Consider the following 19,411-nt stretch of genomic DNA (forward strand, 5'->3'; position numbering starts at 1 on the left):
AAGAAGCCATTCTCATCACCTCACTTCGCACAGTCATCTACAAGATCCATGTAATGTCCTATTGCCTCTTTTGCACATAAAGCTTGGACTGACGAATCAGTTTGTAAAGACACTAGGAAAGAGAAACACCAGAGGGTTTGAGTATATTGTAGAAAAGTTTCCCAAAATCACACAGGCAAATTGAAAGAGGGTATTTTTGTCAGACCCCCAAATTAGAAAAGTACTCAAAGATGTCAATTTCAAGGCAACACTGGATGAACAGGAACTGCCTGCCTGGAATGCTTTCAATTGGATTTGTGAGAATTTCTTTGGCAACAAGAAGGTAATGGACTACAAGGATGGCATCAAGAACCTTCTGAAATGTTACTCAGCCATGGGTTGTCGCATGTCATTGAAAGTTCACTTCTTGGACTCCCATCTGGATTTCTTTGCAGATAACCTTGGAGCAGTGTCTGATGAACATGGTGAAAAATTTCACCAGGATGTTAGTGCTATAGAGAAACGGTACCAAGGCTTCTGGAATGACAGTATGCTGGCTGACTACTGCTGGACATTTTATCATGATCAACCAGATCAGGAACACCACAGAAAATCCAAATCACAATGTTTCTAACTCTGTTGTTCTAACTTTGTCTGTTTTGTCTGACCCATTTTTTTGTGTATTCACTCTTTGGAGAATGATAGTGATGATTTTTAACTCAATAAACTCATTTACTTTCTAAAAACTAGAAAAGCACTTAGAGAGCGCAAACCTCCACCAAGCAGCTCATTTCCACCCATATGCATGTATACTGAAAATCGCCCAATTTCCCAAACCAATGCTGGCAAAAACATAACCTCCTTGGCGGGGTTAAAAAAACAAAACACAGCCATATGATTTTTAAAAAAGAACACTTTAAAAACAGGAATCATCTGAAGCAGTTATAATACATCAATGACAACAGCAAGCTAGTTTCACCATACAACTAAAAAGAAACAATTACCTAAAACTTGAGTGTTAAGATAGATATGCGAATAAAATCACTAATAGAGAAACGAAAATAAACTTTGGAAACAGCAACGCTACCATAGGTTACTTGGAAACGATGAATGTGTTTTCAAGGGAGATAATCAAAGAACGTAATATTGTAATAGTCCATGTAAAGTAAATATAACAAATAAAAAATCCTTCAAGAATCCATAAAAATTCCTGGATCACTACCAAAATTTCATCATCAGTTCCTTGTGTCATTACCAACTTTTCCTATAAGTTTCATCAAATACCGTTCACAACTTTTTGAGTTATTTTGCATACAAACAGATGAAAACATAACCTCTTTCCTAGGCGGAGGTAATAGTATGTGCTTATTTATTACGTTAATGATTTCATATATACAAATATGTAAATATTTGCATGTATCTACTGAAAAACTGATATGTGCTGCATACAAATGGAGTGAAATTTTGAAATCAGCATGAAAAATTAGATTAAAAAAGTTGGCTTGCATTCATAATGAATATAATACATGTAATTTTGCTGAATATAATACATGTAATTTTGCTTACCTGGTTTATTCTGTTTAAATCTGTTTCTTGTTTCTCCTTCAATAAACCAAATGCTTTTCCACCTGCAGTTAACAAACAATATAGATTGCACTTAATGTGGTAATTATTACTGGTCTTTAACATTAAATTAAATTTCATTTTCATTTTTTACATATAACAAATTTGTTTTGTTTGTTTATTACAACAAACAATTTTTTACTGTAATAGACCTCAAAATTATCACATAGATTGCTTTATTTGTTATCAGTATTGAAAACCATCCCAGCCATGTCTCCACCTCACATTGTCTTTTATCAGAACTGTATTTAGCCAAGGTCTTTTTAGTTTTTTGTAACAGTGGACTATTGTTTGTGAGAACCTTGGCTGATATTTCTAGCAGAGTGATCATTGGTTCATCTTTACTTTAGAGTTTTATGCTTGAGAGCCAAAACCTGTATATGCCAACTCACTTTTAATGGGCCATTCAAGTGAAATCGAAATCGTAATTGAACCATATTCGATGACTGGCCCCTGTGCCAGTGGAGCACTAACAGCACTATCCGAGCGTGATCATTGCCAGAGCAGCTGTCTGGCTTCCGTGCTAGTGGCATGTAAATAGCACCATTTGAGCATGATCGTTACCAGCGTCGCCTGACTGGCACGTTAGAAAATCATTCAAGCAAGGTCGTTGCCAGTGCCGCTGGACTGGCTCCTGTGCAGGGGGCATGTAAAAAACACCGTTTCAAGCATGGCCGTTGCCAGTACCACATGACTGGCCCTTGTGCCGGTGGCACGTAAAAGCACCCAGTACACTCTCGGAGTGGTTGGTGTTAGGAAGGGCATCCAGCTGTAGAAACTCTGCCAGATGAGATTGGAGCCTGGTGCAGCCATCCAGTTCACCAGTCCAGTCAAATCATCCAACCCATGCTAGCATGGAAAGCGGATGTTAATCAATGATGATGATGATGCTCATCCCTTTATTATTCCTACTGTATTTGTGTAACATCGTTCATTTTTTTCCGTCCTTGTTTTTGTATACATTCACTGCTTTCTTCCAAGAAATCTAATGCTCTTAGCTTAGTTTTTCCGAAATTGCAAAGATAATCTGGATCTAGACTGAAGAGAGAAAACTCCGAATGACATATCCGTGTTTTCTTTGTGTCGGTCTATCTGTATGTTTTTCGTTCTTGTCCCATTCTGTATTATTTATATATATATATATATATATATAGCGGCGTACATACACTTTGTCTCTTGTATGTAAGTAAACATTTTTCTAAACCTTGTATGACTCTATTTCTGTCTATCAGCCCCTTCACCCTTATTCATTCATTCCACTGTTCGTTCTTTCATTCCCCCTCACTCACATTTCCTTGCCTTCTCTTCTCCCTCCACTTTTCACTTCACTGTGTCCCTGTCATTTTTTCTCGACCCTCCCTAATTCTTTTGTCCCTCTGCCTCTACCTCTCTCTCTCTTCTCTTCCCATGTGACCGGTGTTCGGCCAAGCCTTACCTTTCTTATTTTGGGCGGCCGTTGTGCGTGCAACATCGTAATTTCTCCCTGTCCCTGAGAAATCTTGTATCCCGGCTGTAAGGCCTTATTTCCATATACGCCAGCTTAATTTTATTCGTCCTTAGTTGAAAGACATCTGTTGTTATGTCCCGTTATTATTCCTACTGAATTTGTACTACTGTAATTGTGTAACATTGTTCGTTTTTTACCGTCCTTGTTTTTGTATACATTCACTGCTTTCTTCCAAGGAATCTAATGCTCTTAGCTTAGTTTTTCCTTGGGGCTGGTCAGATTGGAGCAATATTGAGAATAACCAGGCGAAATTGCAAAGATAATCTGGATCTCGACTGAAGAGAGAAAACTCCGAATGACATGTCCGTGTTTTCTTTGTATCGTCTATCTGTATGTTTTGTCCCTTTCTTGTATCACCTGTCTGGATGTTTTGCGTTCTTGTCCCATTCTGTATTATTTATATATATGTGTGTGTGTGTGTGTGTGTGTGTGTGTAGATATATATATGTAATATATATATATATATATATATATATATATATATATATATATATATGCATATCTCGGTCACCAGTCATTGCCTCAGTGAGGCTCAAAGTTTGAAGATCATGCTTCACCATCCTACTTCTTCTTGGGTCTACCTCTACCACAGGTTCCCTCCACAGCTAGAGATCAGCACTTCTTTGCACAGCTGACCTTGTCCATATGCATCATATGACCATACCAGCACAGTCGTCTCTCTTTCACACCACATCTGATTCCTCTTATGCCTAACTTTTCTCTCAAGATGCTTACACTCTGTCGAACATGCACACTGACATTGAACATCCAGCAAAGCATACTGGCTTCATTTCTCTCAAGCCTATGCATGTCCTTGGCTGTCATAGCCCATGTTTCACTGCCATGCAGCATAGCTGTTCTCACACAGGCATCAAACAATCTGCCTTTCACTCTGAGAGACAGGCCCTTTGTTGCCAGCAGGGGTAGGATCTCCCTGAACATTGCCCATCCTAATCTTATTTTCACAGCATCCACCTCCACTACTAACTTGGTCACCTAGATAACGGAAGCTATCTACTACCTCTAGCTTGCCCCCCACCTGGCAGTTGAAGGAGTCTATTCTCTGCCCATTTTCAGTGTTTATTGTACCTGTGCATCTTCCACATACAAAAGTTAGTTTCCCTGTTAACCTTCCTCTAATATTGCTGCACCTTTTATGTGTCCTAAGCTTACACTGGGTGCATCTTATGGAGTTTCTACCTACATCTTTTCTACAGATTGAGCTGGGTTGTAAATATAATATAAGAAAATAAGACAAGCAACCAACAACACTGCCATCCACAAAGGTAATATAAAATAAATAAAGTAAGAACGTATTCAAATTAGTCTTATTTCTTGGTTACTTCTATTACTTTTCTTAGTTTGTTGAGTTGGAGTTAATGATTTATGAGTAATGATTATGATGACAGATAAGTAAGATCTAGTTAATAACTGAAGCCTGCTTGTGATTATATTCCATCAGCAAATCAGATAGATATATTTTTCTAGATAAAAGGATTCAATTGATTAAATTACTCCCAGGTGAACATATTTAATGACATTTTTCCTGTAAATGGTGTTCCATTTTCTAAGCAAATACTTGAAAGTGGTTAACTGCCAATTAGTGCATAATTAAGATATAATGAAAGTTGATTGGGAGCTGTGCATTGTTTTGAGTTACTGCTACTAATGGTGATTATTTACCAATAGCTGTAAATCACTGAATTTATTTATTTACTATCATAAATCTGTTCTGAGTTTAAATCCTGCCTAGGCTAATTTTATTTTTCATCTGAGGGTTAACAAAATAAGTAATGTGCTCAATTAAATTCCTTTTTATCCTTTACATGTTTTAGTAATTGAACTCACGGTCATGCTGGGGCATTACTATCAAGGGTTTTAGTAGAACAAATCGATCCCAGTGCTTAGTTTTTGAAGTTTAGTATTGGCTTCTATTCACAAACTGCTAAGTCAGTGGTAAACAAACCAAAACCAGCTGTCAAATAGTGGGGTTGGTGGAGACACATATACACACAAACATATACAATATGCTTCTGCCTACCAAATCCATTCACAAGAGATTTGGTCAACCCAGGACTATAATAGAAAACTCTTGCCCAAGGTGCCAAACAGTGGGACTGTGCTCTTACTAATTTGTAAATTAGCAATTCAAGAAACCATTATTGACTATTTCTGCTCATGGAATGCAGCTGTAAAGCATTGGTGACTTCCTAACAAAACAAAACATTTGGACCTGATTTCTGTTTCTAACTATAAGTACCTGACATGTATTACAGGATCAATATTGATGGCAGCAAGCTGGCAGAATTGTTAACATGCTGGGCAAAATGCTTTGCAGTATTTCATCTGTCTTTACATTCTGAATTCAAATTCTGTTGAGATCAACTTTGCATTTCATCCTCTCAAGGTTGATAAGAGAAATACCAACTGAGCACTGAGGGTTGATGTAATCGACTTAGCCCCTCACCCAAAATTGATGACCATGTGCCAAAATTTGAAACCAGTATTGATGGCAGCAATAATATGACAATAATGTCATTGTCATTTGTCTTTATCATCACAAAAATTGTCGGCATAGTCATCACAGTAATCAGCAAATCATCGTTTGTCTCATTCTTCAAAGGAAACTCTTCCTTCTGTGTAAAATGTGTTTGAAAATATAAGCTATTTCAGCATTTATAAGTGCTGTTGACCCCACCCTTGGGTGTTTTATCAATAAAGCTTAGATCAATGAGATTATAATCTTAGGAGAGAAACATTTGTGATGTAAGCCAAATTCGTGTTCTTTTCTCTGAAGATAGGATAAACAGATTACAGATAATGGAGATTAGATTAGAAATTAAATAAAGTATAGATCTCAATTAGGAGTTAGCATCTATGAATTTAATTATTATAAACTTCATTTTACAAACTATGTCCTTTTTCTTTCATTTTGTCTTTTTAGAAAGATCAGTAGAGAGAGAAAGAGTAAAAGAAATGGATAAAAGATAGAATGAGTTAAGAAAGGAAGAATAAAGGAAAGAGGGGGGAAAGGAAAAGTAAGGGGAGGATGAAAGAGAAAAGATGTAAAGTGAAGGAAAGTGAAGAATTAAAGAGGAAAGAGAGTTAAGAGAGACAAACTATAGGGAAAAGTAAAAGGAAAACTAAGAAATGGGGGACCTGTAAAGAAAAAGGAAGTAGAGAAGGAATAATGAAAGAAGTAAAGGAGAAATAATATTGTGATAATGAGTAAAGGAAGATATAGATAGAGGAGGATTATACACAGAGAGAGAGAGAGTGTGTAAAAGAGAAGAAACAGAAAGGGAGATAGAGTAAAATAATACATTGGTTTCTTTTGAGGAGACAGGAGAATGTCATGTTTAGTTTAGATGAAAAGCTTCAGTTATGTTCCATTAATGTTCCACTTGAACTATTGCAAGTCAACATCTGCAGAAAAGACATGAGCAGAGAGGGAGTTTCAGAGGGAGGACATTTTTGGAAGGATTGGACATAAGGATCAATGTGGGTCCAGTGGGGATTGAACATAATAAGAGTGACAAGAGGAGGAGAGATGAGTTGGCTGGGAATTCTCGAGTGAAGATGGCAAAAGCCAAGTCAGTTCTGCTCGTTCTGAAGAATAGAGACCATTATAGTACAGTAGAAAAGGCAGAGAGAGGAGTTAACAGGTCTTTGGGCCAGAAGTTGGAGTGTCTGTGAGCAACTTCATGCTCTCAGTTAGATTGCTATTTTCAGGATGTTGTCTAGGGTGTCTGTATCTGTGCAAAAGCAGCACCATCCCAGATGTAAGAGCAATACTCCATAGTGCTGGTACAGGTTTGATGGGAATTTTTGAGGTCAACCTTTTAGTTGCCTCTTACAACATGCATGGATACAGTATACTTAGTTGAATGATAGGTATACTGATATACACATGAACAAAAATATACATGAAATGTATCAGACATACTAAAAAAAAATCAATGGAAACTACTATGAAGGGATGCTGGAAAGTTCCTGGTTTTGGGTAAAAGAAAATACAGGAGGATCAATTAATTATGATTTCATTTGCAGTGGTCCTTCAGATTTTCTAAGCCCTTTAAAAGAACTTGGAAGGTTGGGCCTCCAACCAGGTCTTTCGCAATATCCTTAAAGCCAGGAACTTTTCATAAACAGTGAATAGGTGTATAAGTTGATTAATTTTAAGGTGAAAAGAAAGAAACAGAATTCAACATTTCAGACATTGGGAGGTAATATTTATCCCCACTTAAACATATATGATCTATTAGAACAAACTATACTGTGGTAGTTACCATGAGAGAAACTCTCATATTGGCTTTTTGATGCAAAATGCACTCTTGTTTATATTGCTAGTGAGGAGATAAAAATTTCTGCTAGAACATCTATATTTAAGTGGAGATAAATATTACCTCTTGGTAGTAATACTACTGCTGTCACTAATATATATTTCAGACTGGTTCTTTGTCAAGTACACACAGAGAAGAAAGGTCTATCAAAGCAGTGTTTACAATGATAGTGATATGGGGGAGATTAATAATAATTAATATGGGGGAGACTTGAGAAGAATGATGTTTTACAACCAAAAGTGTGTTTTTTAGCTAAAAGAGATAAAGTGTGAGAATGCTTTATGAATAAATTTTGAAAGTATGTTATGTAAATGAAAGGGAGACTATTTGAGCATGTTGTATGAGTAGGTGTATATGTGTGTTGTGCTACGTGTGTGGTGTGCAAAAAGCATAATAGTATACGTGTGTGATAGGTAGTGTGTGTGGGGGGACAGAAGGAACTGTGAGGTACACAGGAGGGCATTTATCAGTGTGGGGGGAATCTCAGAAGAAGATAATGTTAATAAAGGAAAACAGGGTGATCATTAATTCCAGGTGGATGAGCTCTGTTGACTGAAGATTAGCTTTTGTTCATGGTGCAAACAAGAGGCAGGAGATCCATAGTATAAAACAACACTACAATCAGAGAGGTGCATGTAAATGTGGTCATGAGAATTGAGTTGGTGAGTTACAGATATTTATATCTGTTACTTACTAAAAGATCTACCAATCTCTGACTTGTTTCTTTAATATACAGCAAGCCATATAAAGCTGGCATTTCATGCAGTAATGTTTTTGAGGGTACAGGTGAAACGGTTGCAGGTTTAAAATGGGGTTTATATCCTATTAGTGTGATGACGATAAAAGAGCTATGGACTAGAATGTCATGGAGCTTTGTTACATCTAACAGTGGGGAGAGGATCTTCAAGGAAGATGTGGGAAATAGCAGCATCAGATTGAAGGAGACAGCTTTGACCTAGGATATATGGTGGACAAGGGCTAAGAGAAGACCAGTGCATCACATGACAGTAGAGGTGTGGACAACAATACTGACCCATCTGTAAGTAGCTGGTTGGGTTTACCCATATTATGTGGAGTAAACCATTTGATGTGATAAGGTATTGAAGTTGGAGCCAAGGCTACAGTAGTGGCAAAAGCAAAGGAATTGTGAGTAAAGGATAAAAGTGAGATAGGTATGACCTTGTTTCAGGTCTTGCTGGGTCTACATCTACCACAGGTTCCCTCCACAGCTAGAGATCAGCACTTCTTTGCACAGCTGACCTTGTCCATATGCATCATATGACCATACCAGCGCAGTCGTCTCTCTTGCACACCACATCTGATTCCTCTTATGCCTAACATTTCTCTCAAGATGTTTACACTCTGTCAAACATGCACGCTGACATTGCGCATCCAGCAAAGCATACTGGCTTCATTTCTCTCAAGCCTATGCATGTCCTTGGCTGTCATAGCCCATGTTTCACTGCCATGCAGCATAGCTGTTCTCACACAGGCATCAAACAATCTGTCTTTCACTCTGAGAGAGCGGACCTTTGTTGCCAGCAGGGGTAGGATCTCTCTGAACTTTGTCCATCCTAATCTTATTTTCACAGCATCCACCTCCGCTACTAACTTGGTCACCTAGATAACAGAAGCTATCTACTACTTCTAGCTTGATCCCCCTGGCAGTTGATCGAGTCTATTTTCTGCCCATTTTCAGCATTTAATGTACCTATGCATCTTCCACATACAAAAGCTAGTTTTCCTGTTAACCTTCCTCTGATATTGCTGCACCTATTATGTGTCCAAAGCTACACTGGGTGCATCTTATGGAGTTTCTACCTACACCTTTTCTACAGATTGAGCAGGGCCATCTACCTGAAAGGATTTGTTATTTGTCTGCCTTCTTATTTACTAAGACTTTGGTTTTTGCTAGGTTAAATCTAAGGCCTTTTGATTTTAGACCTTGCTTCTATACCTGGAACTTCTCTAGTTCAGGTAGTGATTCAGCTATAAGAACAAAGTCATCAGCATAGAGAAGCTTCCAGGGATACACTGTCTTAAATTCCTCTGTTATTGCTTATGATGAACAAGACAGGGCTGAGCACAGATCCTTGTACCCTGAATTCTTCGTTGTACTCATTACTATCCCTCACCTTACTGGTAGCAGCCCAGTACATAGCTTGTACAGCTCTCACCAACCACTCATCTATCCCTACTTTCTACATTGACCACCAGATAAGGGATCAGGGGACCCTGTCAAAGGCTTTCTCCAAGTCAACAAAGGCCAAGTACAGAGGTTTATCTTTGGCTAGGTATTTCTCCTGCAGCTACCACACCAGAAATATAACATCAGTGGTGCTTTTCCCTAGCACAAACCCAAACTGCATCTCATTTAAGCTAACTTTCTCTCTTATTAGTTGGGTTATGACTCTCTCCATAACTTTCATCACCTGATTCAGCAATTTGATACCTCTGTAATTATTTCTATCTAAGGTATCACCTTTACCTTTGAAGCAGATTTACAATACAGGTGACTAGACTATAACCCATACTGCCAGATATTTGAAGCATCTCAGCAGAGATTGCTGATGGGCTGGGGGCCCTTTCCTGTTTTCATATCCTTAATTGCTTTATCTACCATGGAACTGTCGATTCAGGTAGCCAGCCCCTCAATTGTGTCAACATTTGGCAGACTCTCTTCCTCCCACTCATTCTCCACATTCAGCAGTCTCTCATAATGGCATTAACAAGCCTCTTTCTTTGCAGAATCATTACATGCAAGTACACCATCATCCATGCGAACACATTTCTCTCCTGTGACATCACAATTTTCTCTCACACACTGTCTTGCAATCCAAAACACTTCGGTTCTTTGGTCCTCCTATCGCTGAACACAGGCAAACTTATTTCCTGCTTCTCCCTTGGCTAGATATACATGTCTCCTTGTATCCCTTCTGGCAATCTAATACAGTACCTTGCTACCCCCATTCTTCCAGGCCAGTTTCTTAGCTCTAATGGTCCCATCTACCACATCGTTCCACCACCATGTTACTCTAGGGCGAGATGGGACTTTACACCAGCCACAGATTTGGTCTGTGGCACTCAGCAAGCTGTCCCTCAGGAATTCCCAGTTGCCCTCTGTTACAATTCTGTAGCTCCTCCTCCTTTGCATCGAATTTCTTAGTTAGGATGTCCCTAAATCTCTGACCATATGAAGTGGGGGAGGGTCCTCTCTTCTAAAGCTAAGTACTCCCTCTACAAGAACCTGCTCACACTTCTTCTTTCATACTTTAACCCTTAGCATCAGAAAATGCATTCTGTCATAGAGACCTTGCCAAAATAGACACTGGAGCATGATGGACTGTCAAACCATCCAACCCATGGAACGTGGACATTAAATAATGAAGTTGATTGTAAATATAAGACAACTCTGGAATATTAGAGAAAATTCAACAGAATTATAGTACCAGTACCACCCACAACTATCTTTGTAGCATCTCCACAAAAATAAAGATGTTCTGTAATAGGATTTCTTATAGTTCTTTCTCACAGTTCTTACACCTCAAATGTTCTGTAATATGAGAAATTTTGTTAGCACTCAAATATTAAGGAAAACCATTTGTCCATGTTAATTAGATTTCAACAATGAGTAATTTGTGAAGATACTGCTTTATGAAAACTGAAAAAAAACATCAACAAATTTAGCTTATTACATCTGTATTGTCTAGTAATCTCATTATTTTGTCACATAGATTGAATAAACCAGAATATAAATAATAGATTTGATTGGGATACGGTCAAGTACATTAACAGTGCTAGCTTGTAGATGCTGGATAAAAGACTTAGTGTGTTCATAATAACAATAATGTTGATGTATAATAACCATCGTGTATATACTTAATATGACTGTCTTAAAATATCATAACTGTAAAGTAAAATTGTTACAAATTAATCTATTCTTTATGCTGATTATTTTCCTCCTTTAAAGTGTTAAATTTACTATTACAACTAAAATGTGGACTAATTTTTCATGATCACTTTCATATGAGTAAATAACAAGTTATGCTACCCCTATAATTGGGTATCCCTTGATAGTTCTGCATGCTAAAGAGCATAATAAGGGATGGAACAAGGAGCATTTTTATTTGTGGCTTTTCTGTTGTTAATTATGGTCATGCTGACTTTAAATTTAGAAGCTAAAACATATGTTTCCTTTAAAGACTGTAAGAAGTAACACTGAAAAAGGTTTGGATGCCACATTGAGTAGATGTAACAACATCATGGCCTTGAAACACATTTAGCTGACTTTATATCCAAAAACAAACAAGCATAATAAAGAGAGTAATTTCTTCCTTTTAACAAAAGTAGGAAACCAGGTCAGCACAGAATTTTTACTTGCAATTCTAAACATTATTTTATTTTTGAAAGCTTCAAATAAAATGTTACTTAAGTATCTTCAAAACACATCTAGACTTTGAAAATATCCTTCTGAGATAAACACTGCCAGTAATTATGAGAGTGGGGGGGGGCAGTCTTAAATAACATATTGAAAGTTTATTGACTTTAATGTTATTTATCTGATTTCATTTGAATTGTTAATGCATTTCAACTCTAAACAAAGAATTTTTTTTTATTCATCCATCTTTGGATACAAATTTGCCAGAGTTTATTGATGCAGCAAATATATTCCAAAGATAATAAGGCTGAACTGCTTCCTGCTATCCCAAGAAAAAATGTTGAGTTATGTGGAATTTTAGGAGTATTAGCTACTTAATACTTATGTTGGTATATTGAAAACATTTTTGGGAAATAAGAGAAGCAACTAAATACTAAGCTGAGTATCTAGGAATATATATAAATTGTGTGTGTTGCTCAATTTTGCCTCTTAAACTTAAACTGCTGAATGAAAGTAGCTGAAGGCTGGTTATTAGAATATAATTACATGTGTAATTAAACTAAAATTCATTGAAATAATGTTAGAAGGTAACATATGTTACAATAATTACTAGAACACCAATATAGCAGAGGTTATGAATAAATAAATAGAAGTCATAACTAGATGTATTTTACCTTCTTATGAAATAAGGTCCCCGAAGGCCATAACAAGAGTTCAAAACCAGCTGTTCATGAGAACTGTTGTATATCAATGGCATAACTTTCAAACATTCAGCTATAGATCTAGAATTTGGTCAACCTAGCAAAACCAAAGGTTTAGTTAGCAAAAAATGAAATAGGGTGCTAATACCATCTGAGATCTGAGAAGTGGTTATACTTGATATGCAGAAATGAAGTTGGTAGAATTCTATGCTGTGTGCATAAAAGGTGCATTGGGGGTTTCAGACAGACTGACAGAAAAGTGCATTTCATAATAGAAATCTTTCAAATATCCAGAGGATCCCTTCTAGTTAATAGATTCTATCCTCTTCTTAAACAGAAATGAGGACGGTTGGGGCAAAATCTTAGTAGCAAGAGTAAGGACTAAGATTTTGTAGGTCAAGAAAATGCTTAAGTGGATCAATCACAAACTAATGTAGGTGATAATGAAAATAACAAAATAGTGGCCATTCACTGCTTGATTCCAAAGTATCTTTTTACAAACTTTATCTACAACAGAGATCTATTTATGGAAGAAACTAGCAGAGATCCCCAGCATTGCCCATGTAACATGCAATTGAAGAATAAGACTTTTCTGTTATATTTTCTCTAATGAACTGGAATACCTATGATTCAAATTTCATCAAAATTGCAGATGAGGGTTCTTTCCCTCTTTACATACCCTAAAAAAATTCAAATCATGACACATGTATCCCATACTACAGATTTCAAAATTCCAGTCTTATGGAACTTGTTAAAAGGATTTTGCTCCTGAAAAATGGAGGTCATGGAGCTCTAAAATATGGGAGTTAAGGCCCCTATTGGGGGTGGGTGTATTAATGTCAACCAGAGAAATTGAATTGTTGAGAATCTTTTTGACTTGGGTGTTATATCTATTGTTTGAATTTCTTTGAAATAGGAAATATATGTATGTTCTCTGGGTTTGTAAAAGAGAGCAATGCTACTGGAAACCAAAAGACGAATGATCACAATAAGCAATCAGCTACCCTACCCTAGTCATTACTACTCCCCAATGTAGAATTCCTCACCATACAGGTGACAGGCACAGCCGTAAGATGCATTACGGATCTATAGCAATTGGAAGGGCGTGACCCAACTGAAATAAACATTAACAACTGTGTGACGTGAGGGCTAAGGGGAAATGAAAGTGTCACCTCTGGAGTTTGCAACTGACCGATAGGTAACTGGACAGAATAAATTTACAATCTATAAATGTCTTTGAATAACCGGCCACTCATCTGGGAAGGCCTTGAAATCAATGTTACCACCTGGGGACTATGTGTGACCCAGTGATAATAAAAAGACTGAAAGGAAATCTGCAAGGAAATAACTTTACTCAACACTTTGCAACTGAATCAGTGGAGGCAAGGATGCCTCTCATTTATTTGACAATTTATGCACCACATTTCAGAAATCACAATGTAAGTATATCTTAAAGCAAACTCTTACACTGTTGTACCTTTGAATTACAAATATCGCTCATCTTTTGTGCTCGGGTGACCCTACAGCTTCGAAGAGTACAACTGTATTTGTCTTTGCTTAGATAAAATGACTAAATTGTGGGTGTTAAGTCCCCATGAAGTAACTTCTAAGAAGATGAGATTTTAGAAATATTACTTCATTTGTGTCTAATATCTATGGTTAAAATTTCATCAACAGCAAAAATATATGAATTTTCATGGGGGTTATGGCCCTTGTGCATAGAATATAATTACCAAATTTCATAAAGATCCATTCAATACTTTTGACCTAGTTTTGGATCATAACAAATGACTAAAATTTGGGGGTCTTAGAATCCTCATGAGAAGTGGAAAGTTTGAGAATACATCTTGATGTGTGTCAATTACCCATGGTTGAAATTTCATCAACATCGAAAATTTATGAATTTTCATGGAAGCTCTTCCCCCTTTAAACCATCTCAAATTCAAACCAAACATACTGCATTATACCTGCCCTTATGCATTGAATCTAAGTTCCAAATATCATAAGAATCCATTCAGTAATTTTGGTCCATGAAATTGTATGAAACACACAGCATTACCCTTCTCCCTAGGCTTGGATTTTGTGTTCCAAATTTCATTAGGATCTGTGCAGTAGTTTTCGAATGTATAAATAACACATGAACACACATAAAGACATTAACTTTTATATAATAGATATGAATATACACATATACATACATATAGGTGTGTGTGTGTGTATATATATATATATATATATACACACACACACACACAAAAGATAGATTGCTAGATACAACTGAGTGGGCAAAGAAAAGTATGAGACACTGCCTAGTGCTTTTTTTTTTTATTTCGATAAGCCTGGTACTTATTCTATCAGTTTCTTCTTGTCAAACCAGTAAGTTATGGGGATGTAAATAAACCACCAGCAGTTGTCAAGGAGTGATGAGGGAGAAACACAGAGACAAAGACACAAACATACACTTACATATATATATACAATTGATTTCTTTCAGTTTCTGTCTATAAAATCCATTCGCAAGGCTTTAGTTGGTGTGAGGCTATAGCAGAAGTCACCACACAGTGGGACTGAACCCAGGACCATGTGTTTTGGAACCAAGTTTCTTACTACACAGTCACACCTGCACCTATGTATGTGTGTGTGTGTGTATGAGTGTATATATGTATGCATGTATATATGTGTATATATATGTGTACATAAAAAAAAAAAAACTTCAACCAGCTATTCTGATTATATGTCTGTGCACACGTTTGAATGTGGCGTGTGTCAGAGGGTTTGCAAATCCAATGGGGGTCTTAAAAGACATGTTAGGATCCACAATGAGCAGAACTTACTTGCAGGTATTGGTAGTGCAAATCAGAGGTGCAATCTGTGTGGGTGTTTTTTCAAAACACTGTCTGGTTTAAAAAGCCACATCAGACGCCATGAAAGGGCTAAGGTGTAGGTGCAGGAGGTGGTCAAACTCTGTGTAAGGAGTAGACAACCACTGAATATATGTGTACATATTACATGTACATCTATATATATATATACATATACATGTGTATATATATATATATAATATATATATATATATATATATATATATATATATATATATATATATATATATATATGTATATATATCTATATATATATATATACATTTACATATATACATTTGTGCAGATGTCATCATCATCATCATCATCGTTTAACGTCCGCTTTCCATGCTAGCATGGGTTGGACGATTTGACTGAGGACTGGTGTGTATATATATATATATATATATATATATATATATATATATATATATATACATAACATATACATGTATATATATATATATATATATATATATATATATATATATATATATATATATATATATGTATATATGTATGTATTCCTGTATATATCTGAGATAATAGTTTCACTTTAATAGTTTCAGTATTAAAGTGAAACTATTAAAGTGAAACTATTAAAGTGAAAATGTCTGACATTACAATAGAGAGATGCTATTGTTTCACTTTTGACACGTAATACTGCAATAGTGGAGGAGATGTGATACTGCACTGGGCTCGCACTAGGCAAGAAGTTAAGAAATTTTTTGCCTAAAACACCACATGGACCCTAAGTAAGGCATGTGTAAAATTTGAATGAAATTGGTTGTGTAGTTTTCAGGTTTTAGGCATTCATACAGACAGACACACACACACACACACATTCTCATCTTTATATATATAGATGATCATGAGATTGCACCTAGAAAGTTACCCTCCAAGGCATAAATCTGGGCAAGGTTGTTTTGTGGAAGACCAGTAGTTGCCCATGCATACCAGTCTCCCCTCTTCACACCACTGACATTGTCCAAGGGAAAGGCAAGTATTGATACAGCTAGGCATTAGTGACATCGCAAGTCATTGCTACAGTTGAATGAACTGGAGTATCCTGAAATAAAGTGTCTTGCTCAAGAACACAATGCACACACCAGTCCTGGAATTGAACTCACAACCTCATGATTATGAGCCCAACACTCTACCCACTGCGCCATTTGCCTTCACATGTGATACACAAATTACATAAAACTACAGCAGAATGTGAACTGCAATAATTTTAATTCCTAAAATATAACAGCTAGAATACACTCAAGTATTTTGAGATCAGTTGTTTATAAATAAGAAGTACTGACTAAATTTCCAGAATCTTTATATTTATATCAAATCAAACATTAAATTTTGCTGCATTTCAATAATGTTTTAATCAATATCAGAAAATAATATATCCAGTTAACAAAATTATTTAATTATCCAATATGCAAATAAGCAGTAACAGCTATATTTTTCAGGCATCTTTGACCTCTTTTTCATTCATTTAAGAACACAAAATATCTTTCTTGAAATATGATGGTGGTAGTAAAATGTTAATAGTGACTTAGTCGTAGTAGTAGCAGTAGTAGATGTTATTATTGCTTTGTAATGAGAAACAATTGTTTAATTTAGTTCAAACATTCAACTTTTGTATTCAAACTACAAGTGTGCGTTCATTTTTATTGTAAATAATAGCAGCCAAATTTCAGTCAAAGTATCCCATGATGCTCTTTAATGTGAAGTAACAATAATGATTTCATAACATTTGCCAGCATTTCAAAAATGCAGTCTCTCTACTACTTGCCAGTTCCTTGCTGAGTGACAAGGAAATCCAAGTAATGGAACCATAAACTGATGTTGGACAGCTGCTACTCACATGCTTGTTCAGTTTGACTTCTTAGTGTGTAACTGTGAAAATCATTTATTCATCAATGGATGTGGAGCTTTCATTGGCCAGATTCTTCAATATCAACCTTGTAGCCATCACCAAGAGAACACTCTTTAGTGGTTTGATCAATTTCTTGTACAGCACAGTCTTCCAGGTATGACTATATTTAGTTGAAATGAAGTCAGTTTGACCATCTGGGTATCTGATATGGACATAGTAACAAATAGTATCAATCAGTTAAACTTGATTGACCTTTGGTTCACATTTTGTTTTAGGGATTAAATTGTCTAAACAAAATGTCTCTGGATTCAAAAAGCCATCCAGTTAGATAATATTCCAGTGACTTGCAACACCAGCTGTTAAAATAGTCTTTGATGATACATCAGTTTAGTTGCAGTATAAAGAAAAGACTCACATGGAGAGATTCCCCTAAAATTTCACTCCTTCATTTTAATGGCAGTTCCCTTAAATAAAGAGCAAGTATTACTGTTCTCCATAGAGTTCTATTTAGACATTCTGAAGTTGATAGTAGTTGTTCACATGGTTGTATGGACTTGATAAGTTTGGCAGAAGGAGGTTAATAGAATTGTGTTTGCTATTCTAAGAATGTAACACATCACAATGGCAATTTCTTGGATCTGACATAATGTCATAAGTGAGTCACTCCAAGTAACACAAAAGCTTATATAAATCCAGGATTCCAGGAGATGTTATAGAGGAGCATCTGGTAAAAACAGCAGCTGCATTATAATTTATCAGGTTTTTGTTAGATGTCAGAGTGACTATTCAATGTGCCTAAGAAGATTCTAATACATCATTTACACCTACATTTGTGACTAAAAATAAATGTAATTGCTTGTGGATCAGTCTGCAATATAAGATAACCATGAAAAATATTAAGTTCCTAAAACTTTCTATGTTAGCCATAATCTCCTTTTCAAATGATGAGAAGATATTTTATTCAGTATGAGGAAGAGTTTTTGAAGCAGAAGGCATGAGGTTTGTTTCACTGTGAAAGTAAACCTAAAATTTTATTTTTAGTTTCAGCATGAGTTGAAACTTTAGTTAAAGTAGATAAGAGAGAAACATTAACTTTATGTCCTGGGCTCAAATCCTGCTGGTGTCGACTTTGTCTTTCATCCTTTCAGGGTCAATAAAATAAGTACCAGTTGAGGGCTGGGGGTTAACATGATCAACTTATCCCTATCCCCTGATAAATAGTATCTAGGTATTCTTTTTGTAATGGGAAAGTAGGAGTTGATAGGGGGTTGAATATATTCCGAAAATGGAATTTAACCAATTACAATTATGTCAACAAGAGTGTCTCTGTGTGGTTATTTAACCTGCTGGACATAACTGCCAAATCTTTGTTAGATCATAATCTACCATATTTAAAAAATAAAAGGCACACTAGACAATGACATCCTGAATAAATAATCACAGCCACTGTTAAACAGGTCTATTTCATCAGAGCTCACCTGGAGCTAAACAACAATAATTAAAATTTCTATAATGATTTTTGTCAAATTTGTCTGTAACATAACTTCCAGTTTTCTCTTTCCTATGTATAACTATGCATGTATGCATGCATCCATGCATATATGTAAGTAAGTTCGCTATCTGTCCATGTATTTACCCAAAAGAAGACTTAGTTACTCATAAATTCAGCCAGTTAACACAATGAAGACTCCCTAACTAGAGCATTGTTGATGTTGTTGTTTAACCTGAGATCAGCCCTCACTGAGTGGAACTAGTATCAAAGGCTTTGCTGCTGTAAATATTTCTATCTTGTTACTATCATGTCCTTCCTCTTTTTTTTTAAAGATTGTATGCTGTGACTTGAGGGAGATTTGGTTGTTATTACTATTAGATTAGGGACTTCCTTGTTTGTTTGACTAAAATATAGTTAAATCCAGAGGAGCATTACTTCAATTTTCCGAGGAAGATGTGACAATGGTTGAAACTATGACAGAAGAATAAATATTGCACCAACTATTTAAGGTTACAACCCAAACATCTGACCTGAAAATTGGGGGCACAAATGAATATTTGCTACCAATGTATTGTAAGCTATGAATATATGTTTCTAGGTTAACATATAAAATCAAATTATGTAAAATAGTTCCTGACAGTTTTAAAAGGA

At 36.0% G+C, this 19,411-nt stretch overlaps 1 protein-coding gene across 6 annotated transcripts in view; it reads right to left on the reverse strand.

Annotated features, from left to right (window-relative positions):
• Positions 1–19,411, reverse strand: part of LOC106883271 (allograft inflammatory factor 1) — a 123,600-nt gene that overhangs the window by 68,036 nt on the left and 36,153 nt on the right. For all 6 annotated transcript variants that reach the window (XR_016245203.1, XM_014934217.3, XM_014934220.3 and 3 more), the window contains exon 2: positions 1,546–1,607. Coding sequence is in view for 5 of the 6 variants with exons in the window: in XM_014934217.3 (XP_014789703.1) it covers positions 1,546–1,607 (62 nt within the window). In the remaining variant the exon portion in view is untranslated. The remainder of the gene's footprint in view (positions 1–1,545; positions 1,608–19,411) is intronic.

Source organism: Octopus bimaculoides, chromosome 19 (genome assembly GCF_046866305.1).
Source record: "Octopus bimaculoides isolate indiv1 chromosome 19, ASM4686630v1, whole genome shotgun sequence".
NCBI lineage: Eukaryota > Metazoa > Mollusca > Cephalopoda > Octopoda > Octopodidae > Octopus > Octopus bimaculoides.